The sequence below is a fragment of the Urocitellus parryii genome, chromosome 2 (genome assembly GCF_045843805.1).
Source record: "Urocitellus parryii isolate mUroPar1 chromosome 2, mUroPar1.hap1, whole genome shotgun sequence".
Taxonomy (NCBI): Eukaryota; Metazoa; Chordata; class Mammalia; order Rodentia; family Sciuridae; genus Urocitellus; species Urocitellus parryii.
In genome coordinates this window covers 119,007,983-119,028,545 of record NC_135532.1, presented here as the reverse complement: position 1 = coordinate 119,028,545, position 20,563 = coordinate 119,007,983, and the positions used below count along the sequence as shown (strand labels likewise).

The window sequence follows — 20,563 nt, the reverse complement described above, 5'->3', positions numbered from 1 at the left end:
GAAGACAGTGTTTTTTAAAGTCTAGTAGAAGCTGAAATGCCAAATTTGAACCAATTCTTCTTGACAAACAGTTAAATGTGTCAATGTGGCCAAGCTTTAGGAGAGCTTTTATAATTTTAGGTAAAACTAAAATTATAGAAATATATTTAAATAGAAAAAAAAAACAAGGTGATTACCTTTCCACATGCTCTCCTGGAATCACAACAAAGGATGGATATATTAGTATACTTCAGATAAAAGTCAGATAGCCTTTCTACAACTGGCTTTGGTTTTGGAACATCCACCGAAAGTTGATATGAAATTGTTTTTAAGCGCCTTGGGTCTAATGGGAAAAGAATCACATGAGAGTAATTATATATTTTAAATTTTGTAAGACCATTCTTCTAAAATAAAATTCCCAGTCCCATTACAGATGCACTGATTTATTGAACATTTTTTTCAAGAAGAAAAATGAGGCTCAGTGAGGGGGCACTTTTGTTTAAAAAAAAAAAAAAGGAATATTTCTGTGTTAAAAAAAAAAAGAAAAACATGAAGTGAAATTTTCTGGTCCTTATTTTAGTAAGAGACAGTTGAATATCAAGAAACTTTATACAGTATTAAGAATTTAATTACTAAAACATAAATAAGATATGTCTTCTCAGGGTGCCTTTTAAATAGCTCTGAGTGATAGAGAAGTTGCTTGATGCTGCTAGACTGTGGCTCAGCGGTCGCGGTAGCGGCTTGCCTAGCATGTGGGAGGCACTGGGTTCCATTCTTAGCACCACATGCAAATACATAAAACAAAAACTTTCAAAAGAAAGAAAGAAAGAAATGCACCCCAAACCAGATGGCTTGTAGGGATAAGGCAGGGTGTAAACCCGGGGCTCAGGTTCTGCCATCAGCTCCCTCCGCCATCCATCAGTCTCCAACAGAGCCCAGGTAGGTGACAGTCTGTTCCCCTCTGAGCTTGAAAACAAGACAGGATTGTGTGCTGCCTAAGACACCAGGAGGTCCCGGAGCTCTCTGCAGCCTGTACAAAGGCTCCGCAGATGTCGCTGATTTATTTTAATCAATAACAACAATGAGATGGAGACCAAGAACTCCAAAAGCCAGATGGCCCAAACCTCAGATTTCCTGAGTGATTATGATGGGTGAAGGCTTTACAATACTCAAAAATGAAAAAAATCTCAATGTTACCTTTAAATACACCAGTTTTAGGACTCGGCCCAGCCTCAGAGCTTTCTGATGTTGTGAGCAGGTTTAAAACTTGGAGGTGTCAACTCACCTTCTGGTATAGAACTAATCTGCTCCGTGTTGGCCAGTATTGCAAGATGCCTGGCCGCCAGCCGCTCCTGTTTCCTACAAAATCAAAACCGTGCTGTGTGAATGGGGAGGTGGGGGGTGGCTGGGGCTCCAGCTGCACACTGGAACCATCAGCCGCCCAGGTCCCTCCTCACGCTGACCTGGCCTCCGCCCTGTCCCCCGGACAGATTCCTCCCGCAGAGCAGCTCTGAGTCGCCCAGTCATGTAGGGCTGGTAAGTCCAACTTCAACTAGTGAGCTCACTGCGCCTCTGGGAGCCTCTGAACCCCTGATGTCCACCAGGAATAATTATAATAGGTTTTCTTTGGCCAATTTTTAGTTCTTCTCAGGAAGCACATCTTCAAACTTACACATTTTAAAAATCAAAGCAGCTGCCCCACCTGAGCTCTGGCCCCTGGGCTCCCGGTACCTCCTCTGGGCCCTCTCCTTGGCCTTGAGCCGCTCCGCCTCGCTGCCGTGGGCCGCGTGAGGGGCAATCTTGATCAGCTCCGTCGCAGTGCGTTGGGATTTCTGGTTTTCCTCATAGATGAAGTCGATGAGATTTTGGAAATGACGGCAACAAGGGGGCTGGAAAGCAAAGAGATCATTCTCTTCTCCTGAGCCCTCGATGACGGTGATCAGGGAGGAGGAAAGCAGAGCCACCCGGCAGACATGGCAGCTTCCCAGGTTTTCCTTCCTGTTAACAACTTCTCAGGATATAATGCACGTCCCACCCCCGTCCCCCCAAAGGCACAGCCCAGCTGGCTTCCAATGTCCTCAGAGTGGAGCACCCATCACCACAGTCACACCCTCCTCCCAAAGCCAGCAGCCACTCTTCTTGCTGTCTCTACTCCCCTGTTTTTCACTGTTGGTATGAGGAACCGTCTGGCCCGTGAGGCCTTACTGGTACTTCTTCCACTTGCCACCATGTTGTCAGGGCCTGTCTGTGTTGAAGCATGTTTCAGGATTTCCTATTTCTGTTTCTGGCTAAATAACATTTCATTGGATAGATATACCACACATCATGTATTCATTTACCAGTTGACAGTTGAGTTGTTTCTACTTTTTGACTATTAAGAAGCATGCCAACTAGGTTCAGTGTGACCCCAGCTACTTAGGAGGCTGAGTCAGGAGAATCTCAAGTTTGAGGCCAGCCTCCACAACTTAGCAGATCTTGTCTCAAAATAAAAAATGAGAAGGGCTTGGATGTGGCTCAGTGGTAGAGCACGTGTCTAGCATGTGTGAAACATTGGGTTCACTCTCCAGCACCACACACACACACACACACAAGGGACTGCTGTGAATGTCTATGTACATGTTTTAGTGTGAACCTAGTCGCCCATTTTCTTAGGTATAACCAAGATCAGAATCACTGTCCTGTGGTGACTGTGGGTTCAACCTCTCGAGGACTGGCCAGACCACGTTCTGAAGGGGCTGCACAGTTTCCTGCCGCCCGGCCCCCGAGCAGCGTATGTGGGTTCTGGCTTCTCTGTGTCTTGGCCAACGCTTGCTACCCTGGGTCTTTCTACTCAGCTGTCCTGTGAAGGGGACAGGGTGGGCCATGGTGCTGAGACCTGAACTTCCCCAGCAGCTAACATCCCTGCACCAGGGACAACGTGGAGGAAAGAGGCAGAAGAAAGGGCCACATATTCCAAAAACAGGCTTAAGCTGACACCACTTCCTCAGCATTCCTGCCTCAGGACTTACAGGTCCTTCCATGTTAGAGGAAATGTCCACGTTGGAGAGGAATGAGTGGAGGTCACTGTTACAGAATTCACACTTGGGGGCAAGATCTTCCTCTTCCTCCTGCAGAGAGAGGGAGAAGAGGAAGTGTGTGCAGGAAACCTGAGGCTCAGAGCAGCGGGGCCCTGGGCAGCCCAGCGGGTGTCCAGGGGCCAGCAGAGAACACAGGTGTGCACATTCACCTGGGAACTCCAGCCAGACACCTGGGGCTCCCAGGAAGACTTGATGGGGGACATCCCAGGGGCCGAGATCCCACACCAGCGGGACGGGGCCAGCAAGGTCTGTGTGTTCTAAAGAGTGACATCTACAGAAGGGCTGATGAGGACTTGGGCCGCGTGCGCAGTGCCTTGGGAATTGAGTCCCTTGCAGGCAGGGGATTCACAGCGTATGACCTGAGTACACGCAGGAGGCAGGGCCAACACACACCATGCCGGGCGATGGTTTCAGGCACTTGAACAACATGAACTTTTCCACTTAATGCTGAGCAAGAAAAGCCCGCCATGGCTACATGGGCTCCACGCCTGGTCATGCTCTCTCCAAGGAGCCTGGGATGGTCTGCCCCTGCCCAGCCATGAGGGGTTAGGGAGATGAGGACGCCCTTGAGAGATGGATTAGGGGCTCCGGTGGCTCCGCCAGGGGTGTGTGCACTGCGGCCAGTTGGCTCCCAGATGCTCCAGGGCAGTCTCCTCGAGGGCCATAGGGGCCATCCTCTGAGACTGGCAAGAATGCCCAGGCAGGCCAGGTGGTGAGGGAGGTCACCAGGGCCACAGGAGACTCTCCACCTGCCCAGAGGAACGTCCATACCCCTGGCCACAGCACTGCCCATAGTGAGCACCATGGCTGCTTCAGGCAGCTCTCAGAGCCAGGGCTTGCAACAGGGACAGTGGCACTGTCAGCCAGGAGCAGGACAGCCATGCGGGTGGCCCTGCAATGACCTGTTCCACAGCAGGGGATGGCTGGGGACCTCCTCAGTCCACCATCCCTCACCCCTTCACCTGTGCGTGAAGCAGGGTGTGGTGCTTACAAAGACCAGAAGTGGGGCAGAATCACACCCCAGGTGGCTGTGGCAGGGGACGAGGCCCCTGAACTGCCCAGGGTCGAGGCCAGACTTTGCAGGGCTGCCTGAGGAGTGGAGGAGGAACCCAGGAGGAGAGGCCACATTCAGGGATGTCAGGGTGACCCCAGTTCAAGTGACTCTGGGTATAAGACTGGTTCCAAATAAAAAGGTGTTCTGTTAGGTGGAGAATCTCAGCCCCAGACAGTGTGGGGTGACAGGGGTTTAGGAGCCTGGATAGACCACGCAGCCAGTGCTCACGGATGTCACTGCTGGGTGACAGTGTGGCATCCCCTTGTTGGTGTGAAATTCAGTGCGTTGTCCGGATGGCTGTGAGAACCCCCTAGGCACCCACAGGGGGTCCGTCCATCCCTCTGTGGGTCACTGTGCAGGGGTGGTCTCTCTTCTCGTCAGTGAGACAGCCTGCAGCTCTGTGGCCCCAGAAGAGTCCTGCCTCCCGGCCCTTCCTTCACTGCTCTGGTGGAGGGTGGTGCGCTGGCCTGGTGGATCGCTGGGGTGGCCTCTGTCTGCCCCACCATCAGGCACTTCACAGACAAAACATGACGGCATTCACTTCTATTTCCAGGCTCTGAGGCCACTGCTGTGGGTGAGATCGTGTCCTCCCAAAAGTGTGTTGAAGTCCCCACCCCTGGTGCCTGTGCCCAGGGCTCATCTGTCTTCCCGGAGGTGAAGGTGGGGTTGCTGGAGTAGGGTGCAGGCCCACAGAGAACCCAGCGAGGAGGCATGGAGCGGCCAGGTGCTGCTCCTCCAACGCCACTGTCCCAAGCAGGAGGATCGAGGAAGGATCTCCCTGCAGTGCTGGCCCCTGCCAGACCCCGGTCTCAGACCCTGGCCTCCACAACTGTGAGGCCGTGCTTCTTTTGTTGGAAGTCACTCCCTTTTGCCAGGTGGGATGGCACACACCTGTAATCCCAGCCGCTCAGGAGGCTGAGACAGGAGGATCTTGGGTTCAAAGCCAGCTTCAGCAACTTAGTGAGGCCTTAAGCAACTCTGTGAGACCCTGTCTCAAAAAATAAAAAGACTGGGGATGTGGTTCAGGGGTTAAGTGGGCTCAACCCCTGGCACCAAAAAGAACAAAGTCCAGCTGCTCAATTCCTGGTGCGTTGTGGCAGCAGCCCTGGGGATGAAGGAGCCTCCCTGAGCACCATTCCAGGGACGAGCTCCTGCCTTTCTTCATTTTTAGTGTGCTCACTGCCAATTGTGCAGATGATAGTGTGGCTGTTTACGTCACTTTTAACAGTAATAGTCTTAAAATACAAGTTGGAATTACCTTGAAGTAAATGTCTGAGTCGGAATGATCTTTTTTGTGTGCCAGAATGGACGGCGGCCCGACGCTGGGCAGTGTTGTCAGGGAAGGCTCAAAGAGCTGTATGAAGTCTTCTTTAAACTGCATTTAGGAAGAGAGAACAAAGGGAGACTCAGTAAGCTGCTTTTCTGGGGAGAACAGTGCGCTGGTTGGTGTGAGGCCACTTCTTACCTCCAGCTCACACAGCACGCTGAGTTTGGGCTCCTCGGGATTGATCACCCATCTGTCTGCAGGAGCGGAGAGTCAGGAGGGAGGGCCGGGCCTGCGCAGGGGACTCCAGGGGACCCCGCACCCATCCTCCCAGGCCACTGCTTCCACGTTTGCCCACACGCCCTCACACACACACCCTCACACACACACCTTCACACCCTTAGTCATACCCACACCCTCACACCTATAGTCACATACACACCCCCTCACACCCACAGTCACACACACCCTCACACCCATAGTCACACACCCCTCACACTCATAGTCACACACACCCTCACACCCATAGTCACACATCCTCACACCCAGTCACACACCCCTCACACCCATAGTCACACACACCCTCACACACACACCTCACACCCATAGTCACACACCCTCATACACAGTGACACACACACATACCCATAGTCACACACCCTCAAACCCATAGTCACATAGTCACACACACAACCTCACACACACACCCTCACACCCATACACCCTCAGAGTCACACACACACCCAGTCACACACACACCCTCACACCCATAGTCACATATCCCGCACACACACACCCTCACACAGTCACATACACACCCATAGTCACACACACACCCTCACACCCATACACCCTCACACACAGTCACACACACACACTCTCACACACCCTTCCTTCTCCTGCCTTCCTGCATCTCTCTGGGGGTGCTTTCTAAGGGGCGGGCGCTGTGCAGGTAAGGCCAACCCTCCTGGTGACCTACCTTGTCAGCAGGGGTGACTTAAATGTCCATTACCTCTAATCCTGGAAGCCAGAAGCCCTAAGGCCACTTCCTGTGCTGTAAGGCCTGTCATTGTCCCTTCAAAAGAGAGCATGGTTACCATCAGCCCCCGGGGTAGGAACAGCGGAACGTGACAGAGGACAGGCTCCTTGGGGGACCACAAGCCAGTGACCTGCGCTGCTTTTGTTTTGTCCTTTCTCTGGTCTTCCCAGGTAACCCGTGTCTAGTAGGGATGACAGAGAGGGCTCACCCCTGTGTGGCACACTTGGACACTCCCTGCTCTCTAGTCCTGGGACACTGCAGGAGTAATGTGTTCCTATTTTTTAGCAGGTGTGGCACGTCCTATTGCTTCTTGCTTCCCTGAATGCCACCTGTCTCATTAGCCTGTCCCTATGAGGCCTTTCCAGGTAGGAGGGAGCAGGGGGACATGCAGTCCATACAGTGAGCTCAACCACCAGGGCCCTCTGCGGACCCAAGAGCAGCACCCAGGGAGGGAGGGAAGGTGCCAACCTGCCTGCAATGTGAGCAAGTGTCTGGAAGGTCTAGGGCGGCCAGCATGGGGGTGCAGCCAGGATGGGGGTGCAGCCAGGACGGGGGTGCAGAGGGTTAGGGGTACAGCCAGGATGGGGGTGCAGCAGCCAGGATGGGGTGCAGAGGCACAGGGGTGCAGCCAGGACGGGGTGCAGCCAGGACAGGGTACAGAAGCATGGGAGTACCAGGACAGGGATGTGGCCAAGACGGGGTGCATCCAGGACAGGTTGCAGCCAGGACAGGGGTGCAGAGGCAAGGGGGTGCAGCCAGGACGAGGGTGCAGCCAGGATGGGGTGCAGAGGCACGAGGTGCAGCTAGGACAGGGGTGTGGCCAGGACAGGGTGTAGCCAGTAGCCAGGACAGGGGTGCAGAGGCACAGAGTGCAGCCAGGATGGGGTGCAGCCAGGATGGGATGCAGAGGCATGGGGGTGCAACCAGGACAGGGGTGCGGCCAGGACAGGGGTGCAGAGGCACAGGGGTGCAGCCAGGATGGGGTGCAGAGGCACAGGGTGTGGCCAGAATGGGGTGCAGCCAGGATGGGGTGCAGAGGCACGGGGGTGCAGCCAGGACAGGGGTGCGGCCAGGACAGGGGTGCAGAGGCACAGGGGTGCAGCCAGGATGGGGTGCAGCCAGGATGGGTATGCAGAGGCATGGGGTTGTGGCCAGGACAGGGGTTTTGCCAGGACGGGGTGCAGCCAGGATGGGAGTGCAGCCAGAACAGGGGTGCAGAGGCCCAGGGATACAGCCAGGACAGGGTGCAGCCAGGACGGGGTGCAGAGGCATTGGGGGGGGCATGGGGCATGAAGACCCCTGTCCCAGCAGTCCACACAGAGGGATGCTGACAGAGGGAGAAGGCTCAGCGGTGATCTATCTGGGTTGGGGTGAGGGGGAGTATCTGAGCCAAGGTTACCTATGTTCTGAGGCAGTTTGTCCCACAGAAACGCCACATAGTGTAAGATATTCATGCACAGAGATTCCCACTAGAAAACATAGCTTGCCGCAGGGAAGAACTAAACAACAAGCACACACACACAATAAAACAACAAAACCCAGCCTTAAAATGTCCAGCAACTGGCTGGGTGTGGTGGCACATGCCTGAAATCCCAGTGACTCTGGAGGCTGAGGCAGGGGGATCATGAATTTGAGGCAATTTAGCAAGAGTCTGTCTCAAAATAAAATAAAAGGACTGGGGATGCAACTCAGTTGTAGAGTGCCCCTGGGTTCCATCCTCAGTACTGGAAGGAAAGAAAAGTCTAGCAACAAGGTTTATCGCCTAAGTAACAAACAGCAGTATTCGAGGAATGCTATGCCCTGAAGTGGAGAGGTGTCCCGGGTGCACTGCCATCTTAGGCCATCTGGGCTGCCATAGCAAAGCACATGACACAGAAATGTGTCACTGTTGGTTTTGGAGGTCAGGAAGTCCAAGGTCAAGGGCCAGCAGAGTCAGTGCTTGCTGCGGGCCTGTTTCCTGGTTGCTGGATGGTGCCCCCCAGCTGTCTGCTCACATGGTACAGGAAGGAAGGAAGCTCTTTGGCTTCCCTCCCAACCATGCTGAGGATCAAATCCAGGGTCCCACGTGTGTTAAGCAAGTGCTTCACTGAGTCACACCCCGACCCTCGGGGCCTCTTCTATAAGAGCACTAATCCCATTCAGGAGAACTAAGTGGCTTCCCAAAGGCCTGATCTCCAAACACTACCACACTGGCTTGCATGTATGGATTTGGGGAGGACATAAGTAGCCAGCCTCTTCCCCTGACCCTAATGCTCGTGCCCTCACATGCAGAATAAAGTCAGTCCAGCCCACAGCCTGGCAGGCCTTGACTCCCCTACATGGATGTCACAGTCTAGGCAGAGTCTCACCTGAGTGCTACCTGAATACAACCCCTGCAGTGGCCGCCTGCTCCCCAGCTGGGCACCTGGGAAGTCGGATATGCATGTTTCCAAACATGACAGTGGGCTGGCATTGGAAGGATGTCCCCAGTCCAAAAGGGAGAATTGGGAAGGAATAAAGAGTGACAGGTCCCCTGTAAGACGGATGCCCACAAGGGCCAACACTAGGGTCAGGCTTAGGAGCAATCTTCTCTGGCTGGACGTGAGACAGGCAGCCCCTCTCCACCTCATGTACTCCAGGGGCCTTGACGCAAGCTGGTCAGCTACTGAGAGCACAGGGGCCTTCCTACCCCTCACCCACTCACACTCTCAGCCTCAGAAACTAGGGTACTATTAAAGCCGGGACACCCCACCAGGACTCTTCACGACAAGTGACAGGGAAACAGCAGGTCTGGCCACGACCTGCCGTTGCAGGGTGTGTGCCCACCTGTGGGCTCTCAACAGGCAGCTGCTCACCTTCTCAGCAGGCAGAACTGGGCAGGTGGTCCTAGACCCAGGCCCTTCCCTCAAGATTGAGGCACCCAGAGTGGACCCAAAGAGAATGCTTTAGAGAGGACCAGGAGCCAACTGAAAGCCCTAGAATCCAGCCCATCCCTGCAGGCAGCCCCTTCCTACAGAGCTCTCTCCCCGTCCAGGGCCAGCTGTCTCCCTTCTGCCTCAGCCCGTAGTCTCAGGAGTCTTGGAGTCTTGTCCCCTTGGATGGAGTACACAAGAAACCACCCTGCAGGGGGCAGGTGCCTCCTAGGCCCACTGAGGCGGAGCTCCCACCTTCCAGACCCTCTGTGGGAGTGGCCTTGCCTCCCTCAGTTCTTGGCTAGGGTCAGGAAGCTGAGGTTCCCATAGCTGCGGCCTCTGAGGCCCAGGTAGAGTAGCCACCTCCACTGCTTCTGCGCCCTCAAGCTGGTGCTCATGAGGACAGCACTGAGGGTTCTACCTATGCCTCCAGAGGTCAGCCACTGGGGCCTGCACCACCCCTGCCACCAAAGACACATCAGGGTGGCTGAGGGGCAGGCAGTAGGGTGTGAAGGGCAAGCCTGGGCCAAGCACCCACTCACTCTGGGCCGTCTCCAGAAGGCCTCAGGACAGGCCTGGGCTCTGCTGTTGAGAAGCTCCACGCTTGGGTGGGAGGCCCTAGCCCAGCTGTCCCTGGTCAAATTTGGCCACCCTCATTCTCTCCTGAATAAGATTTCTCATTTTTTTTTTTCTCAACATGAATAAGCTGAGATTTTCCTGAATTTTACATTCTGCTTCCCTGTTAACAGTTCTGCCCACGTCCGTCCGCCCTTCTCACCCTTTAATGGAAGCCCCCAAGAGGCTCCTTTAGCACCAGGCTTGGAGACTTCTTGAGCTCGAGATCGACCTTCACAGAACACTTGGACACAAGCCCAGCTCAGGCAAGTCCAATGACACCTATCGTGACCACTTAGAAGAAGGAGGCTTTCCCTACAAGCTCACTTTCAAAGCCTAACAGAATTAACCGTAAGACATGGGGACAGTGTGCTCACTCTCCCTGCCTCCCGCCCTGAGGTCCTCCTGGCTCTCTCTATGCAGCCTCCCTCTCCCTCCGCCGGGAACATCTTCCTTCAGAGAGGGCCACGGGGCCTTTTCACCTCCTTCAGGTTTGTGTGCAGATGTCTCAGCCCCTATTTCCATTGGATGCTCCCTGAGCACACGGGCTCCCACCTGCCTCTCCCGTCCCTCTCCACCTGGTCTTCCTAGTGGGCTGTGTCCCTGTGTGTTTATTTTGTGAATTCTTCACCTCAGCATCCTCCGCCTCCCGCACTTTAGCAGGAGCTGGGGATTGGGGATTGGGTCATCCTGCTGGCAGTCGTTTCCCGGTGGTGCGGGCTCGGCCACAGGCAGCTGCTCAGGGGCCTTGGATGAATAAGTGACCCAACAAGAGGCTTGGACATGAAGGTGAAGGGAGAGCCCCAAGGTCCTCCCGAGGCAAGTCAGGACTTCAGGGTTTACGTGGTCTATTTCCCCATAGGTGTGTCATTTCTATGATAAGATGAAGGCGTGCATCCAAACCATGGCGACAGACTGTCTTTTGGTGAACAGATGCTACCAGGTACTGAATGTAAGTGCCAAGGTGTCTGAGTACCTAACCTCACTTTGGTCAAGGAAACAATCGGGTGACGGTGTTATGGTCACTAAGAGATGAAGAACAGACTCTGAGGTGGAGTCACTTGCCAATGTTGCAGTGTGAGTCCTTGCTGCAGAGGGGATTCAAGGCCAGCTGTGGGCCATCCTCACCTGCAGCGGTCTCCCACTGAGTCCCACCTCCCGGCAATCGCAAAGAGACCCAGCTGCTCACCTGCGTCCTTGTCACCAAACATGTCCTGAAGCCAGCTCTCTTCTGTTTGTACCGACATTGGAACTCCTGGGTACAACCCTTTATAGATACTTCTGAAATCAGATAAGACGTCAGGTATAAGCAGACCTACCTGGTCGCTAGGAAGCTGCTGGGGGACTCTGTCTATTGTGGCTCTCCTCACGTCCCCAGAGCCTAACTCTCATTTTATTTGAAATACTTCCCTCCATTCCCAGTCTCTTCCACAGAGCCAGGCGCAGGGTCGTTGGGCCCACTCTCTGGAGGGTCTTCCTTCCTAACCCTGCAGGCTTCAAGAGCTGCCTCGTCCCCGTGGACACCAGCACTACGCTGCAGGAGCGTGGCACTGTGTCACTGTGCAGCCGCTGCGGGCATGGAACACTCAGATTTAAGTGAGCACAGAGTGTTCATTTTCAGTAGCTTCAAAACTGCCCAGGCTCCTCTTGCAGGGCTGATGTTGGCCCATGTGCTGTAAGGAGCAGGCTCTGCTTCCACGTAGTGGGGTCCAAAGTTGAGCCCCGCAGGATGGAGGCAGGGAGGCAGGTGTGCGTGTAGTGGGGTCCAAGTTTGATCCCCATGGGAGGGAAGGTGGGGGCAAAGGTGTGTGTGTAGTGGGGTCTGCGGTTGAGCCCCGCAGGAGGGAGGCAGGGAGGCAGGTGTGTGTGCCTTGCGCTCCCTACAGTGACTCTTACTGGGGACTACTGTCAATACTTCGTTGGGGTTCCTTGGTCTCTGACTTTCAGTTTTACAAGATAACTGGCTGGGTTTTTGTAAGTACTCAGACAACATTTTCCCAGACAACTCAGTCAGGTTCGGCCTGTGGCCTGTGTACCTTTCCAAGCCGAGTGTCTGTTTCTGGCTTCCTTTTGGTGGCTTGCTCCAGGGCACAGGCATCCCGAGGAGCTCTGTTGTTCACTTCTGAGCTGACTGTGCAAAGCCAGGCAAAGCCCTCCTCTGCGGAGGCCACCTGCATGTGCAGTCTCTGGGGGCATCCTGTTTATCTAGCCTCCCTGAGCAACAGGCTCTGGGGACGTGACAGCCACAGTGGACAGAGTCCCCAGACGGCAGTGAGCGTGGAGTCTCAGTCACCTTCCAGCCCAACAGTCAGCAACAGCAACAATCATCCACCCAGAGCTCTTCCCCTTCAGTAAGCCAGCTCCCCAGATTGTCCCTGGAGCTCTGCTGAACATGGGGGACAGAGGACGATGGCGGCACCACTCAGGATTCTCACGATCACAGAACGCAAGCAGCTGCTTGTCCTTGCTTTGTGAGACATGGACACTGAGGCTCGTGGCAGTGAGAGAACCTCCCTCACCCAGAACCTGTTTCTCCACAGGCATCTGCCTCCTGAGTGTGGCCCCATTTCCAACCCCAACAGCGAGAGGGCTGCGGAAATAGGGGTTGAGCCTCAGAGGTTGCTCTTTTAAGACACGTTTCTTTAAAAAAACAAAAGAAAAAAACAACACTCATAATCTCATCAAATTCGCCAGAGAATACTTTGGAAACATGTGATTTTTAAATCAGAGCTTGATGGTGCACTTAGTAGCGGGTTCCTCCCAACAAGCCCGCACGTGACATCATTCACAAGCTGCCTGCTCCCTCCTGCTACACTCCCTTTCTCATCTGTTTATTTATATCCGAGTGGTTCTTTTCACTTGTACACAGGGTGAGGTTCCCTGTTGTGTATTTATAGACATGACATGAGTTTTAAGACTTCATGTGCCTCCTGGTGCCTCCCCGATCCACCCTCAGCCTCTTTCTTAGCATGTCATGGACATTCCCTTTATGATGCTGCCTCCTTTCTCCTCCTCTCCTTTATTTTACTCTAGCTGCCTTCCATATATGAGACAAAACATTCGACCTTCGAATGAGTTTGGCTTATTTCATGTAGCATGATACTCTCTGCTTTCATCCATTTACCAGCAATTTTTAAAATTTTTTTAATGGCTGAGTAGAAGATTATAGCTATCTAGTTTTCCCAGAACCATTTGTTAAAAGGCCATCTTTTCTCCAAGATATATTTTTGGCACCTTTGACAAATGTCAGGTGGCTATAGGTTTGTGGGTTTGTCTCTGTATCTTTTCTCCCATTCCATTTGTCTTCTTGCCTGTTTTGGTGACAACACCCTGCTGTTCAGTTACTACAGGTCTGCAGTGTCATTTCAGATCAGGTATGCCTCTGGTTTTGCTTTTCTTGCTTAACATTGCTTTGTCTATTCTGGGTTTCTTATTCTTCCAAATGAATTTAAGAATTGCTTTTTTCCCAGTTCTGTTAAGGTATGTCATTTGGTATTTTGATGGAGATTGCTTTGAATCTATATATTGATTTTGGTAGCATGGCCATTTTGACAATATTTGATTCTGCCTATCCAAGAACATGGGGTGGATTTTTGTCTTCTAAGGTCTTCATTGTAAAGCACGTTTCCTCCTTGGTTAGATTAATTTGTTTTGTTTTGTTTTGTTTAGGTTATTGTGAATGGGATGACGTTTCTGATTTCTTCCTCAGCTGAATCACTGTTGTAGTATACGAAAGCTATTGATTTACAGGTATTGATCTTATCTTCTGCTACTTTGCTGAATTCATTTGTAAGTGCTAGGCATCTTCTGGTGAAGTTTTTTGGTCTTCTAGATATAGAATCATGCCATCAGCAAACAGAGATAGTTTGATTTCTTCCAGAAAAAAAAAATATTTTAAAGCATCTTCTTAGGAATATTTATGAGGAGAAATTGAAATTCTGACCTAGGAAAGAGAGATGCTCATGGACTTGAAATGATGTCACAGGACTCCCAAGTCAAGATGACAGCTGAGGACACACTTCTCGTTCCCTCCCAAGATTTTACCAAAATAACAGATACTCCCCCCCCGCCCCGAAAACAAGATATTTTTGGTAGATAACTAATATGGAAGAAGTACTTGAGAGAAAGGCAATAAGTGGCTACAGAGTGACGGAAACCACAATAGAGAATCATGCAGCTCAAGACTAGTGATGAAGGGTCTTTCCAGAGGGCACAGGAAGCCTCCAGCTCAACTCGACCAAACCAGAGCACAGGGGTCTGGCAGCCCTCAGAGCAGTCTAAGGAGTGACCCTGGAGCCCTGGTCCAGGCAGGCCCCTTCCTCCCTCTTCAGCAGGGCAGCTGGCAGCCCTTATTTCCAGAAGAACCCAAGAGCAGCTTTCTCAAATACTGAGCAGTCTCCTGGGGAGGTGTTAGCCCTGGAAGAGAAGGTCATGCAGGACATGCCCCACGGGCTCGGGAAAGAAGGACTTCCACCAGAAAGTGAGCGTTCTTGTCCTAACTCTAGCAATGGTGGGGCTCCTCAGCCCGACTGCTTTCTGCCCAGACACTCCACCCTGAATGGGGCTCTGATGTGCTCCACCCAGCTGCCCAGGGGCTCCTGTGAGGGGACAGAACCGCCCAGCTGCAGGAGGAGTCCTTTCAGCCACCTCCCAGTCATTCCAGTACACAGATAACCAGGATTGCCCGTGATTCAAGGACTAGCCATGAGGTGAAGGACAACCGACCCTGAGACAGGGGAAATGCACAGAATAAAGGAGCACTTTACTACACTGCAATAGCGCCCTTTGAGAGATTAAAAAAAAAAAACTATCGTGAATGCCAACAATCAGAGAACAACTGGTTCTCGGAAATGAAAAATATGAATCACAAAATTAAAAAATTCTGCACAAGGGCTATATAGTAGTAGCATGCAAACATCAAAAATCTTGAAAATGTGAAGGAAAAGCAGGGAAGATGGAGGAGCTATGGTCGACGTCCCGCAGGAGCTCTGAGGGGAAGAAGACAGATGGGGAGCGGATCGTGGACGGTCAGCAGGGTTTGAGAATCAGCAACTCTGTACCAAGAGGGAAGGAGGCAGTATCCTCAGAGCTCTGAGGGAGAGCAGTTTAAAGCGATTCTTTTCTGCTAAGATGTATCATTAGTAAATAAAGTAAAAGGGCAAAATGAAGACACTTCCAGGCAGGCAGGAACTCAGAAATTTGACTACCCAGGAGACCTACACAAAAAAAGTCACCTGAAAAATCTCTCCAGCAAAGGAAATGGAGTAAAAGAAAGAAAGATGGGAATCAAGAAAAGTTGGGAGTTGAGCCCAACACAGAAAAACTGAAGGTAAATAACTTCATTACATGCAGGAGCATGCCTTAGGAGGCTGAAGCAGGAGGATCCCTAGTTCAAGGCCAGCCTCAGCAACTTAGCAAGACCCTATCTTAAATAAAAAAATTAAAAAGGGCTGGGAATATGGCTCAGTGGTTAAGTGCCCTCAGGCTCAATCAACAGCATCCAAAAGAAAACAACAAAACAAAGATAAACCGGAAACAACTGAGTTGAGAATTTCACTTTTCAAGTTGGTACACAGCAAAGAAAGAAGTGAAGAGAGAGCCTTACAAAATAGCGGAACGTCTTGCTAGGGACTCTGCTGACAGAGGGCTATTATCTGAAATATATAAGGAATTAAAAAACCCAACATAAAAGTACCCCACTTATACACGGACATAGGAATTAAACAGACACTTCTCAAAAGAAAAAATACAGATGGCCAAAAAATATGTGAAAAAGCGTTCAACATCATTAGCAATTAGGGAAATACAGATCAACACTACATTGAGAGTTCATCTCACCATAGTCAGAATGGCAGTCATCAAGAATACAAATAACAGGGCTGGACTGGGGCTCAGTGGTACAGCGCTTGCCGGGCATGCGTGAAGCACTGGGTTCGATCCTCAGCACCACATAAAAATAAAATAAAGGTATAAAAATCATATAATACTTAAAAAAACAATAATAAATGCTGCAGAAGATGCGGAGAAAAAGGAAGACCTTTACACTGGTTGGTGGGATTGTAAATCAGTACAACCACTGTGGAAATCAACATGGAGGTTCCTCCAAAGACTAGGCATGGAACCCCCGTATGACCCAGCTATAGCATCCCTTGGAGTTTATCCTAAAAGATTAAGGTCATCGTGCTACAGTGACACACCCACACCCACGCACACCCACATGCACAGCAGCCAAAACATGAAACCAGCCCAGGTGTCCATCAGTGGATGAATGGATGAAGAAAATGTGTATATACCCAATGGAGTTTTACTCAGCCATAAAGAAAAATGAAACTATGTCATTTGCAGGAAAATGGATGGGACTTGAGACATTATATTGAAAAAGCCAAACTCAGAGGGTCTTGATTGTGTATTTTCTCTCATATGTGGAAGCTAGAGAAGAAAAAGGAAAAGAAAAATGGTCGTGGGGAGAGTCTTATGAAATATTTATTATTATAAAGGGAAATCAGTAGAATGGAGGAATGGACACCCCTATCCCCGCTTTGGGGTAAGAGGAGAGGAGGGAGGGGCAAGTGCAAGGAGTGATATTGGCCAAATTATCTTGTTATGTTGTGTGCATGCATGAACACGTCACAGCAGATCCCACCATTATGTACTACTGCAATGCACTAACAAAGAAAAGAGAAAGAAATCTTCCCTTTTTAGGAGACAAGTTGTACAGACATAGGATCACTTTTCCTTGTGCACAGATCTAATCACTTTGCTTTCTAAATATAAAATTGAGTATTGTTCATTTCTATTTTTCTTTTCACTTATTATTTATTTATTTATTGGTACTGGGGATTGAACCCAGAGGTACTCTACCATTGAGCTCCACCCCAAGCCCTTTATTATTTTTTTTTTGAGACAGAGTCTCATGAAATTGCTGAGGTGGGCCCCAAACTTGTGATCCTGGGATCACTGGTCACTGGGATTACAGGTGTGTGCCACCAAGCCTAGTTATTCATTGGTTTTCAATTTTTGAATAAAGGTGTTCCCCAAAACTCTAAGGGTTAATTGTAATTAACAAAACATAATAAAGTAATACAATTTCAAAGTAATATAATTTCATATAAATTTGTATTTTAATATAATCTGTTATATAATATTTAACTTGTTAATTATAAGAAAAGAAGTGAGAGATGGGAGGGAAACAGAAATTCATTAATGATCTAATTTTTATAATAGTCAATAGATATGAAACTGATTAAGTAATAGAAATTTAAATACTTAAAAGTCCTAAGTGCTAAAAAACTAAAAATAATATAAGTGCTGAACATGGAGAGGAAGGAAGCCAATAGTTATATCAGAAATGGATAAATCAGCTGGGCACATTGGTGCACACCTATAATCCCAGCATCTTGGGAGGCTGAGGCATGAGGATTGCAAGTTCAAAGCCAGCCTCAGTAAAAATGAGGTGCTAAGCAACTCAGTAAGACCTTATCTCTAAATAAAATACAAAATAGGACTGGGGATGTGGCTCAGTGGTCAAGTGCTCCTGAGTTTAATCCCTGGTTACCCCCCGCCCCACCACCACCACCAAAAAAAGAAATTGATAAATTAAGGAATAAAAATGTTATTCAAAATTGTAACTGAAACAAAACTGAAACTGTTAACAGTATGTTAACTCTGAGGAGTGGAACTGGGGTGGAAAGGGTGTCAAGAGGCTCAATTTTGTTTCTTTGTGTACTTTTTTTTTTTTTTTTTTTTTTGGTATGGTACTAGGGATTGAACCCACGGGTGCTTAACAACTGAGCCATATCCCAGCCCTTTTAATGTTTTATTTTGAGACAGGATCTCAGTAAGTTGCTTAGCACCTTCCAGAGTTGCTGAGACTGGCCTCAAACTTGTGATCCTCCTGCCTCAGCCTTCTGAGTCAGTGTGATTACAGAAGTACACCACGGGACCCAGTTTATGTTTTAATTTCTTAACCAGGCACATATTATCTTTCATTTAAAAACTGAACTAAAAGGATAAGTAAAAACACATAGTGGGACAGAACAATTCTCCTTACACTTAAGAATTTCAAGGCTGCTTAATGAAAGCGAAGCTCAGGTGAGCAGTAGTTGAAGACTTTGGCCTCAGTGCCACATTTTAGGGATTTAGGATTTAGATGTCCCAGAGATGTTTCCCTGTGTTCCTATTATAGTTAAATCACTGTGAGTCTAAGAGAGAAAGAGAACAAGCGAGGCCATAAACTCCACTTTCTTCCACCAAAGGTGTCCCTGGTCACTCTTGCCTCTAACAGAGAGAGAGAGATCTATCGATGTTCTAAGTTTCAAAGTACTTACTCTTGAACACATGACATATTTACTTTGTTGACAATGGCAAGTGAACATGGCATCTCTAGGGATGGGTAATAGGCTGCAGATAGGCAGGGACTGTCTCTCTCTTTAAAAGTGTCCAATATTATAGATTAAAAGAAAGAAGTTTTGAATAAATAAGTTGTAAGTGTCTTGGATTATTTTATTCTACTTAACCTGTTTATCCAAAAGATAAACATTATCGACTTAAAAAATATGAAAATTGAAAACATTTTCTTACCTATCTATATTTCTTTCACTCGTGTCTTTCTTAAATGTTTCAAATATTTTAGGAAAACCTGTTGAAAGAAACATTTAAAAATTTAGCCACTCTCTAAATCAGTGAAAGGGCAATTTTACTCTCCCCCTCGGAGGTGGGGAGGTGGCAGTATCTGGGCCGTTCCAAGCAAGGGCAGGGGTGGATGAGGAACATCCGGGAACTCTGGACTGGTCCAGCAAAGCACCCCAGGCCAAAGGCCAAGTTTGGGGTTTGCAAACCCTGCTCTAACTGCTCTGTCAAAGGCAATGCCTGGAGGGGCTCCGGTTCAGGAAGAGAGGCCCCAGGGCTATTCATCCTGAGCTACAGTCCCCACCACAGTGGCGCCTGTGGCCCAGGGTGGGCCGGCTGGCTGTGTGGACCGCTGCTTGGGCTTGAAAGCAGAGCGGTTGGGGAGGAGGCTGAGGCCCCGGTGAGCCAGGGGCAGTGGCAGGGCCAGGGACAAGGGCAGGGGAGGCCCAGGGCTAGGGACAAGGGCCCGACCAGGGGGAGGCTAGGGACAGAGGCAGGGGCTGGGACAGGGCCAGGTGCAGGAGTGGCCCAGGGCTAGGGGCAGGGGCAGGGGCAGGGCAAGGCCAGGGGTGGCTTAGGGACAGAGGCTGGGGCAGGGCCAGGCCAATGCGGGGGCTAGGGCTGGGTCAGGGCCAGGGCCAGGGCCAGGGCCAGGGGCGGCCCAGGAACAGAGGTAGGGGCGGTCCAGGGCCTGGGGCAGGGCCAGACACGGCCAGGGTAGGGCCGGGACTGGGGCAGGGTTAGGGCCAAGGGTCGGGGCAGGACCAGGGCAGTGCCAGGGCTGGGGCAGGGCCAGGGCCAGGGCCAGGGCCAGGGTCGGGGCAGGACTGGACAGGGGCAGGGCAGGGCAGGGCGGCTCGGGCGTTACTTTTCCGGGAGGAGGTGCTGGAGAGCGTGATCTGGCTTGGCGTCCGGACCTCGCTGGGCGGCGTCGGGCTGTGGGGGGACCGCGGGCTCTCAGAGGTGCTCAACTGCTGGGTGAGAGTGGACGTGGAGCCCAGGCTGGGGCTCTCCACGCTGGCCAGACGGGGGTGCGAGGCCAGGAAGCCGTCATCGGTGTCTAGGACGTCCACGACCTTCCAGAGGTCCTCGTCGCAGAACTCGGAGGACTTGCCCTCGTCGCCCCGCCGCTCCTCTTCCCCCTCCTCCCGCTCCTCCTCCTCCTCCTCCTCCTCCACCTCCTCCACCTCCTCCTCCTCCTCCTCCTCCCCCCATTCCTCCTCCCCCTGCTCCTCCTCCTCCGGCTGCTTCTCCTCCGTCGAGGCCCTCTTGGACCCCGGATCCTCCTTCGTCTTTCGCTGTCCGCGACGCGAGCGCAAGTCGGCCATGTCGCGTTGGGGACCAGACCGCGGTGGCCGCCTCCGGCGGGTGGCGCTGCTGTGCGCGTCGCCTGGGCAACGGCCGCGCCGTCCGCGAGCCCGCGGCTGGAAGCGGCAGGACCGCAGCGCGGTGGCGCGGCGGTGACACGGCGGTGACCCCAAGCGGTCCTTCGCGCCCGCCGCGGTGGCCTCCATACTTCATTTTATTTTGCGGAGGGTGGCGGAGGTGGCGTCCGCCGGGGGCGCGCATGAGGCCCCGGGTGTCGCCTGCTGCGTGGGTTGCCCAGTAGCCAGATGCAGGGGGGAAGGTCCAGTGAAACCCTGCTCACAAGACAGGGGCCGGCCCTCGGGCTGCAGTTTGCGCTTTGGATATTTTAAAATAGTGCCTGAAATATTAGGTTGATTGGTGAGATTTTTGGCGTCCCTTATATTTTGCAGAGAACTTCTCGTGCTTACGGCCTGTGCCTATCCATCCTGGTGGTGGAGAAGGCCCCAGGCGGCTGGACAGCCAGCACCACCTTGGCCTCAGCGTCCCCGGGTGTAAACTGGGAACACTGATGTGCCCAGGATGCCTGTGGCTATTAAGGGATGCAGAGTGGTCTGTGACCTTCAGCCTTTCCGCCGGAGCCCTGAGAACACAGGTGCAGCCCTGGGGGTGCTGGAGACCCTGTCGGAGGACTTAGACTTTGTGCGGAGG

At 51.5% G+C, this 20,563-nt stretch overlaps 1 protein-coding gene across 1 annotated transcript in view; it reads right to left on the bottom strand.

Moving 5' to 3' along the window:
* Window positions 1-20,061, bottom strand: part of Erich6 (glutamate rich 6) — a 32,223-nt gene extending 12,162 nt beyond the window's left edge. The window contains exons 1-10 of the mRNA XM_077795501.1: window positions 19,416-20,061; window positions 18,500-18,557; window positions 11,109-11,200; window positions 6,387-6,449; window positions 5,576-5,631; window positions 5,369-5,485; window positions 2,988-3,086; window positions 1,711-1,868; window positions 1,265-1,338; window positions 177-322 (exon numbers count right to left, since the gene is read on the bottom strand). Coding sequence (XP_077651627.1) covers window positions 177-322; window positions 1,265-1,338; window positions 1,711-1,868; window positions 2,988-3,086; window positions 5,369-5,485; window positions 5,576-5,631; window positions 6,387-6,449; window positions 11,109-11,200; window positions 18,500-18,557; window positions 19,416-20,061 — 1,509 coding nt within the window. The remainder of the gene's footprint in view (window positions 1-176; window positions 323-1,264; window positions 1,339-1,710; window positions 1,869-2,987; window positions 3,087-5,368; window positions 5,486-5,575; window positions 5,632-6,386; window positions 6,450-11,108; window positions 11,201-18,499; window positions 18,558-19,415) is intronic.
* Between the last annotated feature and the right edge of the window lie 502 nt (window positions 20,062-20,563).